Source organism: Dermacentor silvarum, chromosome 9 (assembly GCF_013339745.2).
Source record: "Dermacentor silvarum isolate Dsil-2018 chromosome 9, BIME_Dsil_1.4, whole genome shotgun sequence".
In the NCBI taxonomy this organism is placed as follows: Eukaryota; Metazoa; Arthropoda; class Arachnida; order Ixodida; family Ixodidae; genus Dermacentor; species Dermacentor silvarum.
In genome coordinates, this window is record NC_051162.1 from 146,944,361 (window position 1) to 146,970,366 (window position 26,006).

A 26,006-nucleotide genomic window follows, 5' to 3' on the forward strand; every position below is an offset into this window, starting at 1 on the left:
ACTCTTACAGTGTTATTTAAAAATATCCTAGGCCACTTTATTTAAATGGTTTTTGTTGCTCAAGCAACCCCCTGCGGCTGGAGCACACCGGTAGGGAACCTACATGCAACGCTGTTTTAGGGTGGTGACAGCCTTTGTAAGGGTACGTGCCGCCGCCAGCTAAATTGGCGGGTTAAATGTGGGGACCAAAATGGCGGAAGAGCAGCCGACAGACCACGTTTCCACAACTCTTGGTGACGTGAAACTAATTAACTTCTTTTAATAAACTTTTACCTCAGCAGCCTGAGACATATAGCGTGTCTGAGCGCAGTACACGGCACGTCTACGTTTTAAACAGGCTAGTAAGCACATTCTTTATTACAGCACACTTCGAAAAACACCCTTTATATAATTACGTGTAAGTGGAAGGCAACGAAAATGCTTAATGCTGTTCACATTCTTGGCCTGAGATGATACTACCTCGCGCGAGCACGCCATTGTGCCTTATAACTTGTTGCTTTATGTGTCGCACGACATGCAAAAGAAAAATAAGTTTGATGTGTTAAAATAAAAGGTAAAGGCAACTAGTATATTAAAGATGTACGCAGGTTTTGTGTGCGCATTGGTGCAAAACTAAATTAAAGAAATTTAATGGATCGCGTGCCAACGTGGGTATACATCAGAGCGTGACAAAAAGCAGAAAGACTGGAGACCAAAATGGCTACCCACCAAATTTGGCGGTAAATCGCGGTCAAAATTTTGGTGTTGTTACCACCCTGAAACAGCGTTGCATGTAGGTGCCCTACACACCGGTCTAGTGCAGCGTCATCTGTTGCTGCAGCGGAGCCGTATTCAGCACATTAGTATGGCCTCCGAGGTTAATCAGTCCCGCGTGTACAGCGCGTGCCACTCAATCTCGGAGGACATATTAGCCTGTTATCCTTGAGCGCAGCCTATAGTTTCGGCCGCCGGAGCTCGTTCCAAAGTGTTGCAAACTAGGGAGCCTACATGCAAAGCAGCGTTGCATGTAGGCTCTCTATTGCAAACAATGAGGTTTAAACCTCCTTGGTTGCAAACATTTGTTGGGTGGGGTTAAACCACTTCGGCTTTTTGCTTGCGTGAAAACTGATAAAAGCAGCTCAACAACCTATTTCTCAAAACCAGCGTTTACAGTTCCGGCCGACGGAGCTCGGTCGAGAGCGTTGCAGACATTTAATGGGGAGGCAGTTCAGGTAGAGTGCACTAGAACTATTCTAGTACACTCTAGTTCAGGTGGTTAATCAAAGTGTAAACGTGAAAATTCCGATGGAACATGATATTAAGATACCAGAGGAATATTTGCTGTGGTGCAACATGCATGTAACGAGTGCTTGCCAATTAGTTTTTTTTCCCTAATTTTTTAGCTGCACCAAATTTTTTTAAATCTGAGGCAGGTAGCACAACTTTAACCAGTGATCTAAATTTCTCGATGAGACTGTCATTAGTACTCATTACTTCTACGAGAAATAAAAATGCTAAATTCAATAATTAAAGGGATACTAAAGGGAAACATTATTTCTTCTGTATCAGTAGATCACCCTTCCACGATACCGAAACACCACTCTTACCGCAAGAAGCCGCTTGGTAAGCCAGAAAGAAACGAAAAACAGAGAGGCGAGTGGCGACGCCACCTTGAAGTTCCCGCACAAGCTCACCGTGACGTCATGGATTTTGACAGCGTCTTCTAGGTCCCAGTTAATTTTTTAGCGGTAAAAATTGACTACATTGTGTTCTAAAGGAGCCCAAGGCTGAATGTGGCAAGTTTCGCGAACTTTTACTGAGCCAACGTGGCCCAAATACGAAAAATTACTGTAGAAGTCGTGACGTCACACTGAAGTGACGACGTCGGGGTTACCGCGCGAAATTAAAAAAAAATTAACTTTGAGCTTCATTTTCTCTTCTAATAATTGACCTACTGCAGTGTAATTAACGAGAGCAGAGTTTTCGAAGAATACTTTATCGGTCTAAGTTGATTTATTGTTTTGCTTTAGTGTCCCTTTAACGTAACTACGCTGATTAACTTTTGAATTAATTACTTCAGGGCACATATCTCAATCTACGAATTGCAGCTCTGAGTACGCATGTCACATCGACTTAGGACGAATTCTGAGGATGGCACCGGTTTCGAGATATGCGCCGTCAAACTTGCGCTAAAAATGCACAGTCTGTTGTTCCACTTTTTAGGAAAACGCCGTTTTGTGCATTGAAGCACAAACGTAACAGGAACGCCAATGCAGTTCGTCGGAAACTTTGAAAATGAATATCTCGAAACTGAAGTATAGTCCTGAGAGTTCGTCCTAAGTGGATATGCCTTGCATACTTGCTAGCTACAATTCGTAGATTGAAATGTCTGCCATAAAGTAATTAATTAAAATGTTAATAAGCGTAATAATGTTATTTCTCATTAGGCATTTTGATTTTTCGTAGAAGAAATGGCCGCTTTATCGAGTAATTTAGATCAGGGATTAGAATCGTGCTATCTGCCACAGGCAGCTATTTTTTTTTTTTTTTAACTTTGGTGCAGCTATACAAAACGCCCCTGTATAACTTCTACAACTTGATTTTAACACGTTCAAACTTGCTTTGTCGCTGCTCATGGTAACCTACCTAATTTTTGAATTTGTTGACTGAAACTTCCGGCATTAGCACGAGGACTGAACTACCACTGAAATCGAGATTGGGACGGCGCCTTGTTGACCAGAAGTACGTTGGACGCCGGTGATGAGGCATACAATGATTTAATGTGAAACGAGTTGAGACTGTCAGCTGCCAGTATGCGGAAAGGCAGTGACCAGTGCTTAATCATTGTTATGCTACGCGTTAAACTCAGGTCAGTGATTGACATATTTGTATTGCTTCAGAACAGTAGCGCACCCAGGATCTCTACCGGAGGGGGGGGGGGGGGGGGGATTTTGTGTGTGGGGCAGAGAGAGCAAAGCAGAGAAGTCCCCCAGTTCGTTTCTTTTTCTATTATCTTTGCGTTGTCCCAGTCTATTTCATGACGAGTCGCTTCTGCGTGTTCGGCCAGAGCATTTGAAGTTACGTGCTTCTTTATTACATCAAACATGTGCTGCTTGAGTCTTTGCTTAAAATTGCCTGTCTCGCCGACGTAACTTCGATCGCCGTCTGCGCATGGGATGCTGTCGACAACACCTGGGAATTTTTTCTTTTGGTAGCTTGTCTTTTATGTTTACAAGGGAGTGCCTCAACTTTTTTGTAGGAACATGCGCTACTTGTACACTGTAGGGGCATAGAGCACGCGCCAAGTGCTTGCTGATCCCGGGGACATACGGTATAGGAGCACGCTTCTTAGGACGCGTGCTATCGGTGCGTGCTGGAAGTGTTAGCTGAGGTTCCACGGAGCGCACAAACGAGTCAGGGTAGCCGCATTTAGAGAGTTCCCGATGCACGTGCTGTATGTCGGCAGACACGTCTTGTGCGTGTCTGCCGCAGATTTTGCGAAAGTGTTCACCCGCATCTGCAATGAAGGGACCCTAGCGCGATCTCGATGGCCTTGTGTAGGAAAGTGTTCACCCGCATCGGTGCGGGTGAACACTTTCCTACACAAGGCCATCGAGTTCGCGCTAGGGTCCCTTCATTGCACCTCAACACAACACCTATCCCTCGGCGCACACAACACCCTCGTCTAACTTCTCGAGGCACAGTGGGTCAGCCAACAGCAGCGGCTGCTGTTGAATCCCGCCGGCCGCCACCTCATAGGCAGGCAGGCAGACAGGCCCCGTCCCTGTAACTCCCTACAAGGAATTGCACAGCGTAGCATCCCCACACACATTTCAAATTGCTGGCTGTTCTTCCCATACCCAAGCGCATGCACACGGAGCGCGACGAAGGACGCCGTTGCGCATGAGTCAGGCTCCTCACATTTCTATTGGGCGCTCAACAAGAGAAAACAGAGTATTACACTGACGCTGCTCCATCCCTTCGCGGCCACTCGGCGGTGGTGGTCGATGACTCCCACCTACTCATGAGCGCGACCTCCCTCTCCTCTCCCACATCGACGGAAGGGGGAGATCCTTGCCACCGCCTTGACAATTAAGCAGGTATGCTCGCTCCCACCCCGCACGTACTTTGCCGTCGTCGATTCGCAGCAGGCATGCAGGCCATACCTGAGCGGCACAGGCATAGCCTTACAGCACACAACAGGTCCTCAACACAAACTCCTCTTCCACACAGACACTGGATACACCACGTCCGCCTAGTCTGGACGCCTGGTCATGCCTCATTGCCGGGCAATGAACGCGCTCACGCGGCTCGCGAACTCGCGCTCCGAGCTGGCCCGCCCAGTGAGGCGACCACAAGAGACGATGACACTCCCCCAATGACATACCGACACATTACACAACACTATGCCACAAACACAAACAAGCATACACAATGAGGGTCATTGACCAAACCCTTCGGCCTCTTGTTATATTTTTGACAGCTAACACTGAGTTATTCCTACTCCTCATTGCGCCCTGTTCTAGCTTCCCGGCATTTTCGTTTTCGAAATTTTAAAGCGAAGAGCTTTCTTTGGCTCTTTCACGCCTTTTCAAGGTGGTCGGACTTTTACCGTGGCGCCGATGCAAAGGCCGCGTGTTCTCGCGCAGTAGAGTTGCAGTGCGCGTTCATCAACACGTGCTGTCGCGGGAGTGGTTTGAGGCGCCTGAAGGTTTAAAACAGAGAGAGAGAGAGAGAGAGAGTGGTTGCACAGAGGGAAGAGGCGCTATTTCTGCTTCCCAACAGATAGCATGGCTCGGCGCCTCTAAGGTTGAGGACAAAGGGAGAGAATGGAATTGCCGAGGCGAAGCTCTCCTCTTCTCCCGCCACCCTCTCTCCCTGTGGCAGTGGTTGCAGGAGAGGAGGACGACAGTCATCCACGCCTGCGCTTGTGCCGCTGAAAATAACACATACTATTACGAATCGGCTTATATGTATAGCCACGTATACATTCTCGCTCAGATGTGATGGTTAGCGGCCCTGTTCTCCTCAGAAATACGCAGTTAAGCAACAAACGTTACCTAATCTGCAAAACGCATACGCCTTGAAGCGCATCATTCGTTTAACGAAGCGAATAGCTTTCAAGAAGCCTTCGGATATTCCCTTACATTGCCAATCATCGTCAATAGTTTATGCACAATTATTTTTATTGCAGTAATTGGTAGTCTAACGTTTCCCCCTACCACCCCGTTATTGGGCAACGTTATACATACAACGTTGTTCTTGGTCTGTTCTCCTGTAACGGGTACGTGCCAGAGTTGAGAATCATAACCACCAGTCTTCCTTTTCGTCGCAGTTAAGGCAGTCCTTTTGGTCACGTGCGGGCCTTTGATTCCTCTATTTCTTTAATCACCTGTTTACACTCATTTTGCTTCAAACAAGCTTAGCAATTAAGCTGCTTTCCGGGGATTTTCGCTCAGTTTTCTGTCGCTTCGCGGAGCGTTCGCATCTCCGCCATGACCATCGTCATCGCCGCGAACGCCGGACGGCGGGCGGCGGCGGCGGCAAGATGGTGGTCGACAGGCCGGCTAATACAATCTCGTTCGTCAAGCGGCCGCGGAGCGACAGTGCCTTCAAGACGACCGACGACAGCAATGTCGTCTACGTCAACCTGCGCTCGGTGCTCATCTTCATGGGCGGCATCACGGTCATCATCGTATTGAGCGTGGCGCTCTTCAACGTCGCGGTGTCACGATTCGCGACGCCCGGAAGCATGGAGGTCGACTCCCCGGCGCACGTCCCGCTCCGCGACCCGATGGCGTTGCCACACGTGGCGCCGGTTTCCTTCGCCGCGCCGCCGTCCCGCGCTCCCGCGGCCACTCACCGCAAGAAGGGCTCCTCGAAGCGTGGCGGCGTCGGCGTCGCCGAGAGGCCCAAGAAACGCAAGAAGCGGCGGCACAGCCGGCGACGTAGCCCGCACGCGAGCGGCAAGAAGGAAGGCGACCCCTCGGAGGCGGAGCTCGGTGTCATGCGGGCTCGGCAGGACGCCCCGGACTCGACGTTCGTCAACAACTACGACTCGTGGAGGGAGATCGCCGACGAAGGCAACGGGGAGCGACGCCGACGAAGCGAGTGCGGCAGGCCTCAGTGTCGGTGGCTGAGCCGGTACCTGACGTCCAAGCTGGACTGGACCATCAAGCCTTGCCACGACTTCTACTCGCACGTCTGTTCGGCCAAGTGGTTCACGCCGTCGCCGCAGCAACAGGCGGCAGCGGCCGCGGAGAGCGAACGAGGGGACCAGCAGGACTCCCTGGACTTTCGGACGCAGGCGGTGGCCCGCCTGATGAACGAGGTGGCCGCCTACCTCAAGAAGAAGGTGTCCACCATGCCGTGGGAGCGCAACGCGGCGGCGTTTTTCACGGACTGCCTGAAGCCCAAGACGCCGCGCACGCTGAGTAGCATCAGGCCTCGATTTCCAATCTGGCCCCTGGAGAAGATCACGTCGGTCAGCACGCTGCCCAAGCTGGTGGCGTACGTGGCAAGGTTCTTTCGGGCGACGCCGCTGCTGAAGACGTACGTCGGGGATTTGCGTTCTACGCTAAGGAACGACACGCTCTACGTGGACTCGCCTGTTCTGCCTCTGGCGAGGTAACCTGAAAATTTTCAGAAGTTACAAGTAGACGTTTATTATCCCAATACTTTTAGCACTCTATATCGATTTCTTGTTCATGAATGACGCATACAGATGAGATTGTGCGATCGAGTGTGTTGAAGCTGTTCGTATCTTCGGGATAGAAGCTCGCCGGCAGAGCTCCTCTCGTGGGTTAATTTTATTCTCTGCATGTAGCAAAAGATGCAGCAAGGGTACAGCTATTTGGCGTCAGGATCGAAGGTAGTGATCGGGTCTGCACCGAGCTTCCCCAGCTGTGCACTCAACTGAATGCACAGTCATAGATAAAGTTAATAACAATCTTAGTTTAGTCCATCTATAACAAATATGATTCTGCTGCGCTGACTGTCACAAGCTCCATCCTTTACTTGCATCCTATTATTGCTATTCTGGCATCACCAGGTTCGTAATCAAAGGAGCATCAAAGGGAGATATATTATGTTGGTTTATTATGTGTCTAGAATACCAAATGAGTCATTTCTAGTTTGAGTGCAAGCCAGAACGAAAATGGGGGGAAATCTGAAATAAACGGGTGACGACGCGATCACAACATTTTCCCACTATAGACCTTCGTTGGGACGCTGCGGTCACCTCAAAGTGGCAACAGGAGTGGGGCTGCCAAGTAAACAACAAGCTGCAAATAGTAAAACCCATACTACAGGAGTGGAAGACATCATATCACCAGGAACGTTTCATGGAAGTTATTCTATGTCGCGTTCGCATCGGACACACACATCTCACACACAACTTTTTATTGAAAAATGAACAAGCGGTTTGTGATCAATGCCAAGAATCTCTAACTGTGAATCACATTTTAATAACATGTCCGGCGTTGGAGGAAAAAGACAGAAATATTTTTATGAACTTTACAAAACACTAACACCACTTCATCCTTCCCTGATCCTAGCTGAAAACGCACTTGTATCTTTAGACAATGTTTTGAAGTTTTTAGATGAAACAGGGTTCTTAAACAAACTTTAAAGTAAATTTTTGTTGCTTGAAGCACTTTCATCAAATTATATTTTTTCATCCTGTGCATGGCGCATCATAGCCTTAGTTGCTTTTGCGCCACAAAAACCTTACATAACTAGCTATAGACTTTTTAAAGCATCTGTACTTGGCTAGCTAGGTTTTGTCATTAAACACATTATATTAAAAAATAAGCAGAGAACTACAGGCCAAGTAGACTTAAATGCCATTTAATGCGGGAGATCACACCGACACAATCGGCGGCGTGATCCCAGGGCGAAATTTTTAAAAGTTGCCCGCCAATAATCGGCGTCTTTTTTTTTTTTTACCGCCAAACAATTGCCAATTGAGTTTTGAACTTACACTGCACCAGTCGAAACTGATTGAGTGCTTCTATTAAGTGTTCCTTCAGTACTATCGCATGTCCCTAGTACTGAAGCATGTCACGCAACACATGTGCCTAGGCAATGATCATGCATGATGATATACAGTGAGCTACAATGAGGACCAACCACGTGGGGGCATTTTGTAGGTAGGCAGCGATAACGTTAGCGATAATGTCACTTTCGGAAAGAAGCTGTCGAACCGAAGATCTATCAATCTCCTTCTGCTTTCTGGGGTTTTACATGCCAAAACCAGTTCTGATTATGAGGCACGCCGTAGTGGAGGGCTCCGGATTAATTTTGACGACCTGGGGTTCTTTAACGTGCACTAAAACGCAAGCACAGGGGCGTTTTTGCATTTTGCCTCCATCGAAATGCGGCCGCCGCGGCCGGGATTCGATCCCGCGATCTCGTGCTCAGCAGCGCAACGCCTTATCTGACTGAGCCACCGCGGCGGGTGATCACACATTGCGGGGTTGCGCCGTGTAAACGTTGCGACATTTAAGCCCTCAAATGCTTCTGGAAGTTGAGAATGCGGATTTGTTTTTCTAGCATTTGCAAGGACTTGGCTGATTTCATCATTCGTTTTACTCTCTTGTGCAGGCCTACAAAGTACGCCTGACTCTAGATCAGTGCTAATAAGGTTTTTAGGTTGTACTTAAGGTTATAAGGTTTTAGGTTTTTCTTTGCCTGTTCCTTCGACTTTCCCACTGCTGCTGTCTGCAGTTGTGCTGCCTGCCGAACAGCTCCTGCCGAATACGTGGGTCATACTGAAAGTAATGTCGTCATCACGCCGTCGTCATTGTATCATTGTCATCTCTGCAGGCTCCTGGCTGGAGTCTTCTTGTCGTAGTCATTTTATCGTAGCGATTCCACTGTCGTCACCCCATTGTCGACAAGCTATCTTCGTCATTCCGTCGTCATCATTGCGTCATCGAGTCTTTACAACATCGCCATACCACTGTGGTCATGCCATACCATTGCAATCATTTTAGCATCGTCATCCTTTCAGCTCCATAATTCCCTTCGTCACACCGTGGTCGTCATACCACCGGCATCATTCCAGCATCGACATCACGTTGTTGGTCAGGCCGTCGTCATCACAACGTCGTCGTCATGCGTGGCATGTGCATGGTAGAGCGCAACGAGTTTATGTTGAGCCAGGCGGCTCCCACCGAAAATGCGTCCAACTGGGGCGCGTGGTCTCTACTTGCAAACATCAATGCAAACACCACTTCGCCTAAACCGATTCTCACAGCGCCATGGGATCTGCAGATTTATCTTTTTCGAATGTTTCTAAACCCCTTCACACATGATCATAGCTGTCGCTTACCGCAGCTTCGTGTGTTGGACACTAGTGGCTCGTTAACTGTTGCACGCCCGACGCCTTAAAGATACCGAGGATGAGGTCAATTAAAGAACCCCAGGTGGTCAAAATTAATCCGGAGTCCTCCACTACGGCGTGCCTCATAATCAGATCGTGGTTTTGGCACTCAGGGCCCCATAATTTATTTTTTGTTTACCATCTCTCTCTTTACGGCACATGGTTCAAACTATCTCAGCCCAATACTTTGAAACGTCATATATACCTTTACACTATACTGCGCGCATGCTGCAGATTCCAGTACCTCCACCCGACGGCCAAGGAAGAAGACTACAGAAAGGTGCTGCGAGCGGCACTTCAAGGCCGACGAGCTGGCGGCTTACCGCAAGCTATAGTAAAGCTTGAACTCGCACTGGCCCGCATCGTCTCGCGAGATTTCGTTACCCTCGCCGACCGCGCCGTGGAGACGGAAAACCTTCTCACCGGCGACAAATTCTGGGACCCACTCGTGATGGCTCTGGTCGGCAATCGGCGCGAGATCCGAGTCCTGGACCACAAGTACCTCATGAACCTCATGTCCGTGCTGCGAAACGCGACGTCGGCACTCGACGTGGCCAATCTGATAATCTACTCGACTCTGACCCAGATTGCGCCGCTCATCCAGAACATGTCGTTCCTGACGCCCCTCGGTCTGGAGCAGACGGTGACTGGCGTTCCCATGCAGGTCCAGGGCTGCCTAAGCCTCACCGAAAAGGCTTACCGACACGGGATGCGGATCCTAGCGCTCAAGGCTCTGGGAGTCACGGAGTGGTCTCCGGAGAAGCCCAAGGCTCGAGTGATAGAGAACATGATCGCAGACCTAAAGAAGGGCCTCAAGAAGTACGTTCGCTTCTGGTTCACCGAGACCGACAGTCGCCGAGACGCTTTGAAGCGGCTCAGGACTCTGAAGGTAGATCTGCTCGGGGCCACGCCTCACGACGAGCTCACGTACGCCAGGAGCGAGAAGTATTTCAACAAGCCACGACAAGTGGCGAGCCTTCTAGAAGAGGTGCCCGGTCGCGACCCCGGTTACGGGGGCGACTTCTTCCCGGGGTCGGTGTTCTCGACCGAGCCCGAGTACGTAGCCGAGACCCACACGCTCTACTTACCGCCGGCTATGTTCGGACTCATCAACAAGATGCAAGAGTTCGATGACCCGCTGCTTATTGTGCCGCTGATCGGCGCGCCCATTCTGAAGGCAATGCTCGCCGTCATCGACGGCCGGGGCACGCAGACGTTCATTCGCGACTCCACGGTCAGCACGCACTGGTGGTCGCCGACCGATGACTCCAAGCTGGTGAAGATCAGGTCCTGCTACCGAGACCTGTACGCCCTCTCGCTGAAGGACATGCTCATTAACAGCAACCAGCAGGCCTTCTTCGAAGAGTTCATCGCTCAGGGTGCGTTGCTCGACCCGCTGCACAGGTTCTACAAGGAGAAAGTGTCGAAGTACCACTCCGACGGGCTTCGTATAGAACCGGAGTTCACGGCCGACATGCTCTTCTACATCGTGTACACGATGGGAATGTGCGAACCACGGGGAGCCGAACGGTACAAGGTCAAGCACAGGATGGGCATACCTGCCCGCATCCTGGTGAATGCGCACCTAGGTAGCAGCGAGCGCTTCAGACGCGCATTTAAGTGCAAGCACAGTGACGAGATGATGCCGCTGCATTCATGTTCATACTGGGATGAGCACTGAACGCTGCCAGTGATGACCACCTTCATACGGGACTCTCTCCGAGCTCATGTCACGTGTACATCAAGTGTGTTCAACATGCCGGGTCCCCGCCCCCAACCCATCCATTTTTTTTTTGCTCGAACCCTAGCTTTTACAAAGAAGGGCGCAATCATGCGAAGCTCTGAATAAAAGCGCGGTGATTTCATGGATGCCATCTAAAGAAATATGCATGTTATTTGTCCAATGACGTTAACTCACCTTTTGGCCATATTGAATATACCAGCGAAGTATTGTGTCATGACACAACCTTACGATAAGACTGGAAGAGTAAGAGGGAATGACGTTGCAAGCACGTTTTCAATTTTTAATTTATCAACAAGCTGCATAAAGACATTCCATCACAGCAAATTACTGCATAGCAGAATCACCGCCATTCACCACTCTTGACAATGATTGCAATTCACCAACAACTCAAAATATCAATAAAATGTCCGCGGATATTTAACCTGGCAACAACAAAGACTTCTTATTTTACTCACTCATGTACAAAAAAAAAAAAAACAGCGAACTCAGTTTGTATACGTCGCAAAACAGTGTGACCACAAAATCACGAGTCAATACGCAGAGTTCCATGACGTTTCATAGAATACTACTGTGCATTAAGGGAAAAAAGGCGACATACATTTTCTGTATGCTTCGTCCAACACGCACACAAAAAAAAACTGATCAGGAAAGCTTTAGTCCACAAGTCGAGCAACAACATGACACAAACATAACCACAAATGGTTTGCCTCGAGCCACAAAAGCTGCAGAGTTGTAAATGTACCCAACTCTGGATAGAAAAAAAAATTAAGTATGAAGCATTTGTTTGACCTTTTGTTATTCTACGTCCCACTAATATCGTGCTGCACAGTGCAAGCCATAGTTCGTCCCAACCAATGAGTGGCCGAATCCGCATAACTCTTTGCACTAAACAAATGTTCCTTAATTGGCCCATGCCCAAGAGGTGATAAATCGCTACTGTTGGCAGTATAATTAGCAGAAGTGTGTAAGAACAAAAGTGGTCCAGTAAGTACGTACTAGTCTTAGGCCATTTCGCAATGAATGAGTATAACGCGACCAAATTTTATTTAATTGCTGTAGCGGTAATATGCCAAATTTTCATTAATCGTTTTGATAATTCTAATGCACTTAAACTTTTTTACTTGACTGAGAACCCAGTATTTGTCACTTATTGGAATATTTTAACAATATGAAAGCGCAGAAAAGGTCCAAAGAACATTCCAGTAAGAGATTTGGGTGACAGCGTGGCCTGGGAAGTGTTCAATACCAAGCTTGTTAAATTCTGTCTTACAATATTTTGTTCTTTACGACCATTCACAATGTTGCAGTCCTCCATCGGGACATCAAGCGAGTGTTTCTCAGCTTTGATGGGCTTTTATTTATATACACTTTTTTTTGTGGCTTAACTCGGTATGTTTTGGTAACAGCCTCAAGGGCGGAAGCATACGCACATGGAATGTATTGTAAAAAAAAAAGCAGGCGACAGACAAATGGCGCTTCGTTTGCCGCTCTTGTTTTTCTTCACTATACATCGCATGTGCGTGTGTTTGCACCCTTCAGATTGTCATTAAGGTATATCAACTTGCCCAGCAAGAAGTTCTGCTTTGTAGGTTTGGGGCTGCCCCGTGCATACGAACAAGCCCTTGCGCGCTCGACATCTGGTTGGTTGATTCAAGATCTAGTTTCCACAAGTGTGCGCGGTTCCGGCACACTTTCATACCAAGAAGATATCCAACATTCTCAGCAAACCTGCATTTGACAGTTCACAGACGTCCTGTAATGTACATGCGAAGAAATTAACGGATGTGGGTGCTGTCTCAACTATAGGCGTATGCCGATTGGCGGTTCCTGCGATTAGCATTCGGTAACCCTGCCATATCTTGCATGCAGTGTTTTAGCCAAGAAACAAGAACAGACAAACAAAAGTTCATTCTTGATCAAACTAGGTTCTCTCGTCGATGTTTGCTTGGCCTGCAAAGTGAATGACGACCACAGAATTAAAGTAGCCTTTCAAAGAAACAGAAGCGATGTGGATCGCCAGAGAAAGGAACAAGTATTCCTTTGTTTTTCCCTGCATATACCAACGCGACGTAATCGGTAAGCATCATGCCGCTGTATAATACCATGGAGGCCACGAAGGCACAACACTGACGCGGCATGCGAAAGCTAGGACTTGCAAATACGAAAGTTGGACCCTATCATGACTCTTAATTTGTATGCTTGGGCGAGAAGAGGAAGACTTGCGACAATGTGTTCTTACGCTGTGGAGGGCATACACAGACGAGGTCTAATGATAATGACATGCTCGTGCTTACAAGGCACTTCTGCCTCGATCTTTCACTCGCATCGCAAACAATGCTGCAAAGCATCGCAGAGAGAGAGAGCACATATGGTTCCAGAGTGAAAAGAAAATGGATGTTGGGTGATGGAAGAATTTAATGCTGCGCATGGTATACCATCGAATTCACCTCAGTAAGCCGCACATAGAGCTTAGGATTGCGTCAGCAATTGAAAAAAACAGCCCCTTCAAAGTTTAGCGCATGCCTTCGCAACCCGCTCGTGGCGTCACCGTCTTGGTAAGGTTCAAGAGCCTGAATCAAAATTGCTCGCGATAGGTTAACTGAACGAACCTCTCGAATCAGCTGACAGCGCCGAGAGAAACCGGTGGGTTTCGGCAGCTGCAATTCCCAAAGCACGGACAATAAAGCCAGCTCATTGTCTTGGTTGGTCCTCTACTGCTGGCTGACAAACTTTGTTTCCGTGTACTATTTGGTGCCGCGTAGCCAACCTGTCACACTGTTATTGTATATCGATCCAACTTCACGCGTTATTCCAAAATCCACACCATAGCTACCGCAACGCCTACATTTTCATGTACGTGGCTGCAAAAAAAAGCTTTATGCGGTTGGCAGCGAAGCCGTTCAACTCATCAACATCGTTCACCTTACACAGTGTTGACCAGGGCTAACTGCTGTGGTGCCATCTACTAGGCGAAAATCGATACACTTCCCCACCTCGTTGACGTCTCTCTAGGCCTAGCAGCATCGAAACCTAGCATTGATCTCAATATTAATGACAAAACATCGACTTATACTTTGTGCTCGGCGAGAGATGAGAATAAGCGATGGTTGAGATAACCATTTATTCCTTGTTTTTAAGACGGAGAGCGAGTAGAACTGGTGAACGGGGATCAAAGTGGGCAGCGTGCATGGGCACGTCCATGTTGTTACGCAATCACTGTAACTGGTGCGCAAGTTGTCCCGATAAATTTACCGGCCCCCGGTAAACTTCACGCACGGGAAGTAATGGCACCCGGTATCGGTAACCGCAAGACGGAACGCTATGCTAAAACTCTAACATAGAGCATGCCAGGTCGTACTCCATTCCCAGCAGTGTCTGCTTCACGCATCATCCACACATGAGTAGCTCGTTAGCTGAGCCATCAAAACAAACTATCACAATGAAAAAAAAAGAAAGAAATGGAAGAACTAGATTAATATTGCGCCACGTTCAAATATGACCGTTAACCAATATCTCACTGGGCGATTCGAAAGCGCCGAGTCACAATTTCCACGAGACCCTACAATGGACGCTACTCAGACGCCACCCTTTTTTTTAAACCCACGAGACATGGAGACACCTGTAAAACCTAAAAAAAAATAAAAAGAAATGGAACACTGCCATTTAATTTCTTGCAAACGCAGCCTTTACCGACCTATCGACCATTTTCGTATGACGCATTTCCCATTTATGCAATGATCTTGACGGCCTGCTATTCTGTGTGACCTGATATGTTCGTATTATTAGAAGTGGAGGATATGTGGGATAAGAGCTCTATTTTTTTATCGTCACGGTGCAAGTTTGATAAAGGTCCACTTAATAAATATCGCTACACATGATTACTATTGTCTCTGCTGGAAATAAGTGTCGATTTCCTACGACAGAGAAGAACCCCACTCCTATTGTACTTCTGTGCATCTATTTGATTAGCTTCATCTTTCTTGATCACGACGTGCTGTTTGCGAATGGCTGAGGTTGGATATATGACATCAGAGCTTCCAGAAAACAACATTTTCGTCGGCACGTTTCATTTATAAACCATATACACATTCTGTTTTTTTATTTCTGGAAATATTGAGCTCAATAAGGAGTTTTCGGCAAATCGGTCAGACTGACAATTTTATATGTATATAAGAAAGCAGCACAAGCAGTAAGCTGTAGTTCTCAATACTGAGTACTTTGAAAAGTCAAGGCCAGCACATGAAGGCGCACATGCTGTTTCTATATCGTTATCAAGAGCTGACACAGCCCAGCACTAAAGCAATTGTTAGCACATCTTACATCATAGAAATGGCACACTCCCGATTTCACTCACCATAGTTTGCGTTCGCTCTATCTATCTATGCAATTGCACCTGCTACCTGATCTTCTCTGAAGTGAAGAAACACTACTTTATCGACGCCTGGGAGTTGCATTCACCCAACGCATACACATTCTTGATAGAAATGAACGACATCGCCTTTCACCATACCTATGGTTGCAAAGAAACTCTACAACATCTTCTGTGCCACTACATGTCCCTCAAAGCTAAAAGGCTTGCCATACACACCTCTCTATACCAGTTAGACCGGAAGACCTTTCGTACTGACGAAGATATGGGGACCACGTGTTTTCACACATCAAAGTTACAGAATGCCACAACAGCGCTGCTGCGATTCCTGAAGACAACCGGACTGAGAGGACCATCTGTCACACAGTGCTGAGAATTCCCATAAGTCTGCAACTCAAGCGCACATTAACTCTAAACTTCCCCCCCCTTTTCTTAATCTTTCCCCTTCCCCCAATGCAGGGTAGCCAACTCGGCTCAGTGCTATTGAACTTTCCTGTCTTTCATTTATCCTGTTCGCTTTGTCTATAAGCAACAACTGCCCATCATGTCTTACATGACTTAAGCAAAATCAGTCTGAGTAGAGAATGTGAGTTGGATCAGCTTCGCCAGCAAGCTGTCTGTGATGTGAAGTTTTGATTTCGATGAGGACGAACGCACGCGAGAAATAGCAAGCACTAAGTTTCGGAAACAATCAACACACAGGAACAAAAACAATCCTCTCACTGTGGCATAAGGTCAGCAACGCCGTATCGAACAAATCTGCTACCCAAGAGTTCATGTCTGTACAAAATTTGATCGAGAGCCTAGCTGATGGTCGCCACGTGCAACAACAACAACAACAATAAAACGTTTTGGTGAAAACCACCAAAAGCCCCCAGAAGCGCAGGCTTTTATGGATTTAAGTAAAAGGGGGAATCGTACGTAAAACCACGTAATTGTCTTGACTATTCATTGATATCTTTCACAAAAATATAAATCTGCACATTTGCGCTGCTAACAGGGCGCATCTTAAATAAGGTGTGAATGGTAATGTGTTGACAGAGCCTTCACGGCATCCGTCAACCAGTTTTTATAAAATAAGGTGGCAAGTTGCTTTGGATAGTGGAACAGCGAAACTATGCTTTTGTTGTATACCTTTATCTGCGTGTCAAAAAGAGGCAAGAAAAACACCTTCGCATTGCACCAGAGAGCTAATGTTTCTGAGGGCTTCTAGCGATCATCCACGTCGACGACACTTTCTTTTCACATGGACATTTAGCATGTGGGCGACCATCAGCCTAGCGCTTGCAGTAAGCACCAGAAACTTTGTTCGTGGTGCGCTAAAGTTCCAACTACACGCCCGCGACTCACGTCACGTGGTACATGCCGTCGACGAGGAAGTCCATCTTGGAATAGTGCCTCCTCTGCCACACATCGAGAATCCTCCGGCCAATAAGGCCCATCACAACAAAGATAAGGAGCAGGCCAAGGCACAGGCCTATCACTAGGCTGATCGATGGCGATGCCTTGGGCATCAGGTCGACGTTCAATGTCGTCGGGGCGAAGATCTGTATGGGTCCTCTGATGTCGCTGGACTTGCCCACATCGGTCGCTTTCTCTGTCACGTTCGGGCTCTGGGTAGTGACGCTGGATGCGTTCGTTGACGGGTTCGAGGCTTTCATGGGAGCCGACAGCCGGGACCACCATGAGTCACCGTCGAACATCTTCGTGGGAAGGATTTTCTTCATGGAAGCCTCCAGGGCAGACGACACCGTCGTAGTGGTACTGGTCGTCCCTTCAGTCGACGAAGACACTTCCGGTATATCGGAAAATGGAGGCGGAGACATATCGTCGTTTGTAGGCGTGGTAGATGACGATCTGTAGAATGATTCAGTCGTTGATGACGTACCCGACGGCGACAGTGACGTGCTAGAAACGTGATTGGCGCTATTTGTAGACGAGGCTGCCTCTTCGTGGAGTTCGGAGTGAGTCCTAGACTCGGCCACATGGTTTAACAGGTCTAATATGCCACTAAGACCTAGAGGTTGGTGCATCGTAGACATCGAAGTCGAAGCATTCAAACCGGATGCTGTAGTGACACTATCCGTCGTCACGACGGGGCTGTTTGCGTCACTATCTTCGGTGTTGAGCTTTGGAGCGGACGTGGCAGTCGTCGTCGACTTATCCCCGCTGGCTACCGTAGTGACGTTCGCTGTCGTCACTTCCGCTACGAACGGTAATGTCGTATCAGGAGTCGGTGACGTTGACGACGAAATCGGCGTGGCATTAGTGGAGGAGATATTTCCTGTGTGTACCTCAATGTTGTTGTACTTGGGCCAGCCGGCAACGACCCGCCTCAGGAAGGCAGTCGCCGTTCGGTCCAGGCTAAGAAGCCTGGCTGACTTCTTGAAGATGCACTTTTCTGGTGGGTTGCAGTTGAACAAGGCACAAAGTACGGTGCCTTTGTCTTGTACCTTGACAGTGGCAACGCTGCAATCATCTGCAAAAAAAGTTGAGAAAAAAGGCGATGTCATACGTACACTGAAGATGATTATGTATATATATATATATATATATATATATATATATATAGTTTTTAAAGAAAAGGGTATACGACATATGTTGTCTTTTGCACAATATATTTCTGACGTTTGGGCTGGCCCATCAGCCGAAACATCAGAAATAGATTGTGCAAAAGACAACGTAGTATGTCGACGCCTTTCCTCTGACATTGTACCTCCGGGGCCAGCGTGATTCCTACACTGCACTATATATACAGGGTGTTCCAACTATCATGAAGCAAGATTTTAAAGTATGCAAATGCCACGTAGCTGGACAGAACCAAGGTAGTGTTGTTTGCCGTCGCTTGGAGATACTCAGATAATTTTTTGCATAATTAGTTTAATTAATCAACTTCTTAAATATTATAATTGGATGAAAAGTGTCAATGAGAATATTGTAGAGCAACATGAAAAACTCCCGATACAGCTTTCTGTAGCTCAATACGTGCTACATAAAAGTGTTTTTCCGAGCGTGAAGAAGACCGCGAATACATGCAAAGTGCCTCGGCTGGCCAGCCGCGGCGGCCGTATCGGTGAGGGCGAAATGCAAAAACGCCCGCGTACCGTGCATTGGGTGCACGTTAAAGAACACCAGGTGGTCGAAATTAATCCGGAGCCCTTGACTACAGCATGCCTCATAATGAAATCGTGGTATTGGCACGTAAACCTCAGAATTGAAAAAAAAAGTTGTCGCAGTTTCACCCGAAAGGCGATGCATCAATTGCGATAGCAAATTAGTAGAGAGCTATACGGAATAAGCATAGTAGTTTTATCAGCTGTATAAACTTGGACATGCAGCAACACCGGCAACACGCAGAACTGTTGTCAACGCCGTCAGCGTTTTGCCTGCGTTCGCGTCAAACGCGCGCGGCGCGTTGGTGACTGTTGCCGGTGCCTCTGGGGCGGCTCGGAGGTTTTCGACGAGATCAGAACGGGACACTCGTCGAGCAGCGTCGGAAATCTTTACCACATGTCGCCTCACAACGTTTTTTTAATAAATAGGCATTTGGTGCCGCAGCTAAGCGTGCCTCTCCCCTCACCCCCCCCCCCCCCCCCCGCATACGGCCTTTCGCGCGTCGGAAGAAGTCGCGTTTGCTCTATATATATGGTGATTGTAAAGGAGAAAAGAGAAGCTTAATTCTGCAACCCTTCATGGAGCACGGCGCAGAACGCGCGTTTGCTCTCCGCCGTGAGTTCGCTCCCCGTGAAAGCGCGCGTCCCTCGCGCCCTTTCACTCGCACATACAGCATACGGCGCGCGGCGACGATTTCATCGCCATTGACGTCATACGGAACCTCACGGCGACGGCGACGACGGCAGAAATCCGCTTTGGAGGGTCCATATAATTCCTATCGCAATAAAATTGGAGGACGCTTAAGCTTCGCCTTTAAGAGTAGAACGCGATAGCGTTATGGGGACCCGTTCGCATCGCAACGCGCAGCTGTAGGTCTGGTAGAAATGCTGGAAAAGGGGTTTGTCTTAAAGTTTCCTCGTAGCAGAATTAGGCTTTCTCGTACATTCAAATCGCAATCCGACGCCGATTGGTAAACAATCCGACGGCGAATCCGACGCCGAATGGTAAAGTCGTACTTTATTATTTTCCTGACGGATTTCACTGTAAGAAATTCAATTTTTTTTCGCCAAAACCTTGAGGGCCTGCGCGATCGGGGTTGGGGATTTTCTCCGCCACCCGCATCGCACGCCGGTTGCCGACGCCGGATTTTCTGCGACACGGGGCCCTTAACGCTGTCGCGTTAAAATCGAGAAAAAAAAAAAATAACACCAGCCCTTCTCCTGTCGAGAAAACGGGGGTAAGCGAAGCTTGTCGTGTGTACCTGGCCGTTTCTTCTTCCGTTTCCGTTTCTTTCCGTTTTCTACTACTTTTCCTCCCCTTTCGTACTACTTGTCCTTCCCTTCTACTTTTCCTTCCCTTTTGTGCAATTTTTCCTTCCGTTACGTTGTACGATTCTCTGCTCATCGCTGTTGTCGCATGCGTTCGATATCTCGAGTTTGCTCGGCGGCGTGGTTAGTAGCATTCGCCCGCCATTGCCGCTAGCGATTCTTCGAAATTAAATTGCTTCAAAATTAAATATGTCCGTCGAACCCCAGTCACACGGGCACTTTCAAAGTCCTTTGAATCAAAGATCCTTAACTTCAAGGGAGGACGCGCGCTGTCACACGGGCGTACCAAAGGAGGCCTTGTTGAAGGGAGCTTTGAACCAAAGGAGTCCGCGTTTGTCCTTTGAAATCTCAAAGGAATACTTTTGAGCCCAGAGGGCGTCCGACAGAAGAAAACAAAATTCTTTATAAAAACGAAAGTTCAATTTTTGCCTGTTAAAACAAGTTTCACTACATTATAGAAGTTTATAAGCACTAAACACCTTCGTGACACCCGCAGTCTCAATGATGAATGCGCCGGTACAACAGCGCCGGCACGGATTGTCACAATCAGCAACACCGACGCAAAATGGGTCTTGGAAGGTTTACAGTAGCGCGATTAAAAGACACGGCGCTAACTTCCAACAGTGTTTGTTATCGAAGTTCAGTTCGTACTTTTAATCGCACTGCCGTTAACCCTCCAAGATGCGTTACCAACAAGCCCACATTGCAACCCTCGTGAGCAAAATGGGTGCCATGTGCGATTTGGTGATCGGCTGCTACGCATCGAAGTGTCCTCGTGTGTGTGTGTGTGTGTGTGTGTGTGTGTGTGTGTGTGTGTGTGTGTGTGTGTGTGTGTGTGTGTGTGTGTGTGTGTGTGTGTGTGTGTGTGTGTGTGTGTGTGTGTGTGTGTGTGTGTGTGTGTGTGTGTGTGTGTGTGTGTGTGTGTGTGTGTGTGTGTGTGTGTGTGTGTGTGTGTGTGTGTGTGTGTGTGCGTGTGCGCGTGCGCGTGCGCGTGCGCGTGTGTGTGTGTGTGTGTGTGTGTGCGTGTGCGTGTGTTTCGTGACTTTTGCGTTTTAGAGTCTTCAAAATTAAATCTGTCCGTCAAGTAAGACAATGAATGGCTCATATACTCCCTTAAGCAATGGCTCATACCCCCGTAAACATGGCCTCCCCATTACGAGGACAGAAGAGAAGTGAAATTCTACGCTGGAATGATGAGCTGCAACGCATCCAGCTGTGGAAGAAGAAGAAGACGACGACGCCGACGACTAACGCGGGAGCAGTGGCACGAGCGCGTGCTGAGCACAAGCACGAGCGCAAGCCCAGGGGCGCCAACGAGCCGAGCCAGCTGTGGAAGACGGCGACGCTCGAGTCAATGCTGATGATGATAGTTTTCTGAACACATGCGACGGACAGACGCTTTTTCGTTTCGCCTAGCCATATAAAGCTGCGCTTTAAAAAAAAATCAAATAGCTCAGAAATGTACGCATGCCAGTAAAAAGTAACGTGCGCTTGGGCAGTTCGTACTTGCGAAAGCAACAGTAACGAGAAGACGATACATGTATATTTTAAATAAAGAGGTATACACGGTGAAGGCACGGAGAAGCCCGTATAATTTTGCTAGGGCTGTACGTATGCATTCGGCGCTGCCGAAAACATTGACCCCGCGATTCATTGTCCTCCACCTGGAAAATACTGAGCTTTGTCCCTGCTGAGCCTAAGCCGTACGCTTTACAGAAATGCGCATACGAGTGATCCCCCCTTCCTTTCCCGTTCTTTCTGTATACATACCTCTCTTGCAGCAACGGTCCACGCACTCCTGCAGCTTCCCGGACCTGGTCGGCTCGATAAGGCTGACGTTGGCGCCGGAAGCCTTCGAGGCGGTCTCGTCTAGCGCCTGGCCCGTCTGCCACACGCCCGGTGGATCGCACTGGCTCTCCGCGCTCATGGCCCGAGCCACGGGCCAGGAATGCGTCAGCAGCAACACCGTCGCGGCCACCAGGACGAGACGTTGCACAGAGCTCGGCGACGCGGCTTCGTGCTCCATGGTCTGGAAACGCGAGGAGAGACAAACGACAACGTTTCATTTTGTCTCGATTGCCGTCAAACACTAAGGCGGCCAGAGACAGGAAAGCTGGACAGGACAGACCATGAATTCAAGCAGTTGTTGCAACAAGACCAATGTTCACAGAAAAGTCGCGAAAGCGTGGCTCTGGCTGGCGCCGACGTTTCGACAAGGGAATGTGTACGGCAAAAGCCCTGGCGTTGTTAAGCCGACAAAGACAACTACCCTTGGCCAAACGTTGGTTCCTGTAGCGGACAGCCGAAATTAACGAACAGGAAATGGAGGAGGCAACAGGGCACTTACCTGTCGTGTCGCCATGGTAACACGACACAACTGTATACGCTACAATCACCAACGTTTTAACAAATCGACTTGTCTTCCACCGGGCAACAGCCAAAATTTACGAACAGGACACGAAGATGTGCAAGTGTCGTGTTGCCTCCCTCGTGTCTCTTTTGTAAACTTAGGCTGTATGGCACAGTAATGATTCACCAGCTCAGGAGAAACCGCAGTTGAAAACTGAGCTAGTGTGTGAGATATATCCCTTGTTCGACCACTGTTGATCAACCAGTTCTTGCTGCAATGCATGCTTCACTTCATTAAGTACAGTACTACTGAAAATAATGAGAAAAAGATGTGATAGCGTTATGGCGTCCTATCATATTCATGGACATCTATGATTATTCATGAACATCTACGTGAACGTTCTTCCCCTTCTATGGTCATCCGTGAAACATTACTACCTTAATCTACTGATGCTATCTCCGTCTCGTGTCCTCCATGGCGCGATACTTCAAGTAGAGATGCTCGATGTCGCCGGTGTCAGTAGAACTGCCGCGTTTGCGTTAACTTGCTGCTTCAGCGAGGTCTCTTTCTTCTACCCCATTTGGCTGCGATTATGGGGGTCTCTGGTGGGGTAAGGTTTCTAAGGGGCGTTGATGTGGAGGTATGGCGTAAGCATTTCTCTGCGCTAGATTGTGGTAATGATTCGAAACTTATTCACGCAGTACAGCTATTCCATATTCAATAATAACACCATTTTTCTTCCTCCCCACATTTCACCCCATCCGGCATTCAACCACGTCTCCCCTGTATAGGCGCTGACCTTGGCAGTTGCCGTGTTTTTTTTTTTCCTTTCGTGCTGTTTTGGTCATCACAAGTGGCGCCGTGCCCTTGACGTGACAGCACGTGGCAGGGTCTGCGGACGCTGCATCTCTCTTTTCCGACATCACGTCGTTTGCTTCGCACTGGGAATGTTCTGCTTATATGTTGGCCCTATAGAATAAAGTGCCAGTTGGAAATACGTAGCTTGTGTCCTGTGGCCATCTATTATCTCGCCCGCGTATTTCCCCCGCCACTACAACGTTTAGACTCCAACCAGAGCCAATTACAGTCCGAGTTTTCAGTCTTACAAACATACAGTAGGGATGCGCGAGCGGTAATTTTCCAGACTGCATCGAATGGAATATCGAATAATTTTGGAATAATTCTCGAATAATAGACTTCCGTTTTCGCCATTATTATAAAACGATCTTCACAACGTTAGCAAGTTTCCATCATTACATTGTACGCTATGAAGCATTCTTTATTAGAAGCCCAAATGGAGTATTATGAACAAATGGGCCGTTTATTCGAACACTCAGTATTGAATGGTGAGTGCGAATTGTAACAGTTCTGCCGAAAAAATATCTGGCTCCCTGAGCGACGTAGTGCGCTGCCGACTACTTCTCGTGTTTTATGTCTACCAAGCCCGCCACCATAATATTGCACTTCTGAAACGTAATTTTGCTCCAATTGTATGCTTGATCGCGCAACGATGGCGATTCCAAATATCCGAAATCTATTCAACAATTATTCATACTTGCAAATAGTGACCATTCTATTTGAAGACAAAAATCAAAGGCCAAGCTTCGATTCTTTATTCAAAAATATCGAATATTCGCACACTGCTGATCACACCTATATTATACGTTCCCAACAGCTGTCTTCTGTTATTTTACTCAGAGAGCAATTAAAAGTTCGAAAAATGAATTCGGCCTTTCCGCTGCGCCGTCGTCGTCATCGTGAAAACGTCATCGTTATCTTCAAGCCGTCGTCGTTATCGTGTCGTAGTCACGCAGGTCGCATCCTCAGTTTCGCCTTAGCGCCTTTGGCGTGGGGCTGCTAAGCAGCAGGTCGCGGGATCGAATCCCGGCTGCGGTGGCCGCATTTCTATGGGGGCGACATGCAAAAACACCTGTGTCCAGTGCATTGGGGGCACGTTAAAGATCCCCGGGTGGTCAAAATTAATCCGGAGTCCCCCCACTACGGCGTACCTCATAATCAAATCGCGGCTTTTGCCGCGATTTCCCTAGAATTCCTAGAATACCCTAGAATTCTATTCAATTTAAGAACGAGACTTCGGCCATCTACGTTAGTGGGGATGGAACACACGCAACTATAGCAATGTGCCGGGCGTCCTACAGCCACTGCGCTATCGCGCATCTTTCTCTTCAAGTTTTTTTTTTTCATTAGTACATGAAAAATAAATCTAAGAATATACTACAGAGAAAACATCGCTACACACTCACTCATAACCTAGGTAAACACATATGCGTCCAACGAGGCCGGAAGTTCCTTCGCAGCATACATACTTCATGCATAAACTGCAGTTTCACGAAAAAGAAGAAGGGGGGGGAGGGGGGGGGACGATCTAGCACATCACAAACTGTGTCCCTTGCGGGGACCATAGATTAGTTTCACAGGCTGCAATCATGCTAAATTTTAGGGGGACATACTCGAACGAACGTTTAAAAAGTACACACATCAAGCCCTACTCAGATACCGTTCATAAGTACTGGCGGTCTTCCCCGTAACATGTTGCTTTTCTTGCTTCATAACCTGTTAGAATTATATCCTGGGGTTTTGCATGCCAGAACCCCGATATGATTATGAGGCACGCCGTAGTGAAGGACTCCGGATTAAATTTGACCACCTGGGGTTCTTTAACGTGGCACACCATAGCACGGTATATACACGGGCGTTTTCGCATTTCGCCCTCATCGAAATGCGGCCGTCGTGGCCGGGATTTGATCCCGCGACCTCCGGCATAGCAATGATGTAAACTAGAGCAGTTATAGTAACTAGAGCAGCAATGATAACATGTTCTGGGGCTGGCTGTTTGATACCTGACGAAGCCATTGCGGCGCAAATAAAAACGAACACAAAGATCATAAGAACGAAGACCACGGACGCTACACTCGGATTTATTAGCCCCCCCCCCTCCCCCTCCTCCCCCTCCCTTAGATGAAAAGAAAAAAAGCACACTAAAAAGGGCGCGTCTGCACAGGTTCGTTACGGCAAAGAAAAGGAATAAAAAAAGTTGTCGCAGTTTCACCCGAAAGGCGAAGCATCAATTGCGATAGCAACTTAGTAGAGAGCTATACGGAGTAAGGATAGTAGTTTTATCCACTGTACAAACTTGGACATGCATCAGCACCGGCAACACACAGCACTGTTGTCGACGCCGTCGGCGTTTTGCCCGCGTTCGCACAAAATGCGTGCGGCGTTGGTGACTGTTGCCGGAGCCTCTGGTATAAATAGGCACTTGGTGCCGCAGCTAAACGTCGCCTCCCTTCCCTGCCCCCTCCCCCCCCCCCCCCCCGCGGCCTTTCGTGCGTCTGAAGAAGGCGCTGAGCCGTGCTCCCTCAAGGGCTGCAGAAGATAGCGCCAACCTTTCCCTTTCCCTCAAGAACCACTTATCATCATCATCAGAAGAAGGCGCGTTTGCTCTACATATATGGTGATTGTAAAGGAGGAAAGAGACGCCTACTTCTGCAGCCCTTAAGGGAGCACGGCACAGAACGCGCGTTTGTTCTCCGCCGTGCGTTCACTCCCCGTGAAAGCGCGCGTCCCTCGCGCCCTTTCACTCGCACATACAGCGTTCGGCGGCGCGCGGCGACGATTTCATCTCCATTGACGTCATACGGAACCTCACGGCGACGGCGACGGCAACGGCGACGCCGATGGCAGAAATCTGCTTTGGGGTGTCCATATAATTGCCA

At 48.3% G+C, this 26,006-nt stretch overlaps 2 protein-coding genes across 3 annotated transcripts in view; one reads left to right on the top strand and one right to left on the bottom strand.

Annotated features, from left to right (window-relative positions):
* Positions 1-5,498: 5,498 nt before the first annotated feature.
* Positions 5,499-11,276, top strand: LOC119463968 (endothelin-converting enzyme 1). Its single transcript, XM_037724792.2, has 2 exons — positions 5,499-6,606; positions 9,599-11,276. The coding sequence occupies exons 1-2, from the start codon at positions 5,528-5,530 to the stop codon at positions 11,043-11,045; spliced, it is 2,526 nt and encodes an 841-aa protein (XP_037580720.1). The 5' UTR covers positions 5,499-5,527; the 3' UTR covers positions 11,046-11,276.
* Positions 11,277-11,377: 101 nt separating this feature from the next.
* Positions 11,378-26,006, bottom strand: part of LOC119464514 (mucin-5AC-like) — a 51,798-nt gene continuing 37,169 nt past the window's right edge. Inside the window, exons 2-4 of one of the 2 annotated variants that reach the window (XR_007463604.1) lie at positions 21,690-21,948; positions 11,738-17,956; positions 11,378-11,676 (exon numbers count right to left, since the gene is read on the bottom strand). Coding sequence is in view for 1 of the 2 variants with exons in the window: in XM_037725518.2 (XP_037581446.1) it covers positions 16,824-17,956; positions 21,690-21,945 (1,389 nt within the window). In the remaining variant the exon portion in view is untranslated. Of the gene's footprint in view, positions 17,957-21,689; positions 21,949-26,006 lie in introns of both variants that reach the window. The other variant, XM_037725518.2, reaches the window with a different exon arrangement.

Bases quoted from the DNA above. Each gene is read 5' to 3' on its own strand.
- LOC119463968 (XM_037724792.2), top strand. From the start codon at position 5,528: ATGGTGGTCGACAGGCCGGCTAATACAATCTCGTTCGTCAAGCGGCCG. The intron at 6,607-9,598 runs GTAACCTGAAAA...CGCATGCTGCAG, and splicing joins CCTGTTCTGCCTCTGGCGAG to ATTCCAGTACCTCCACCCGA.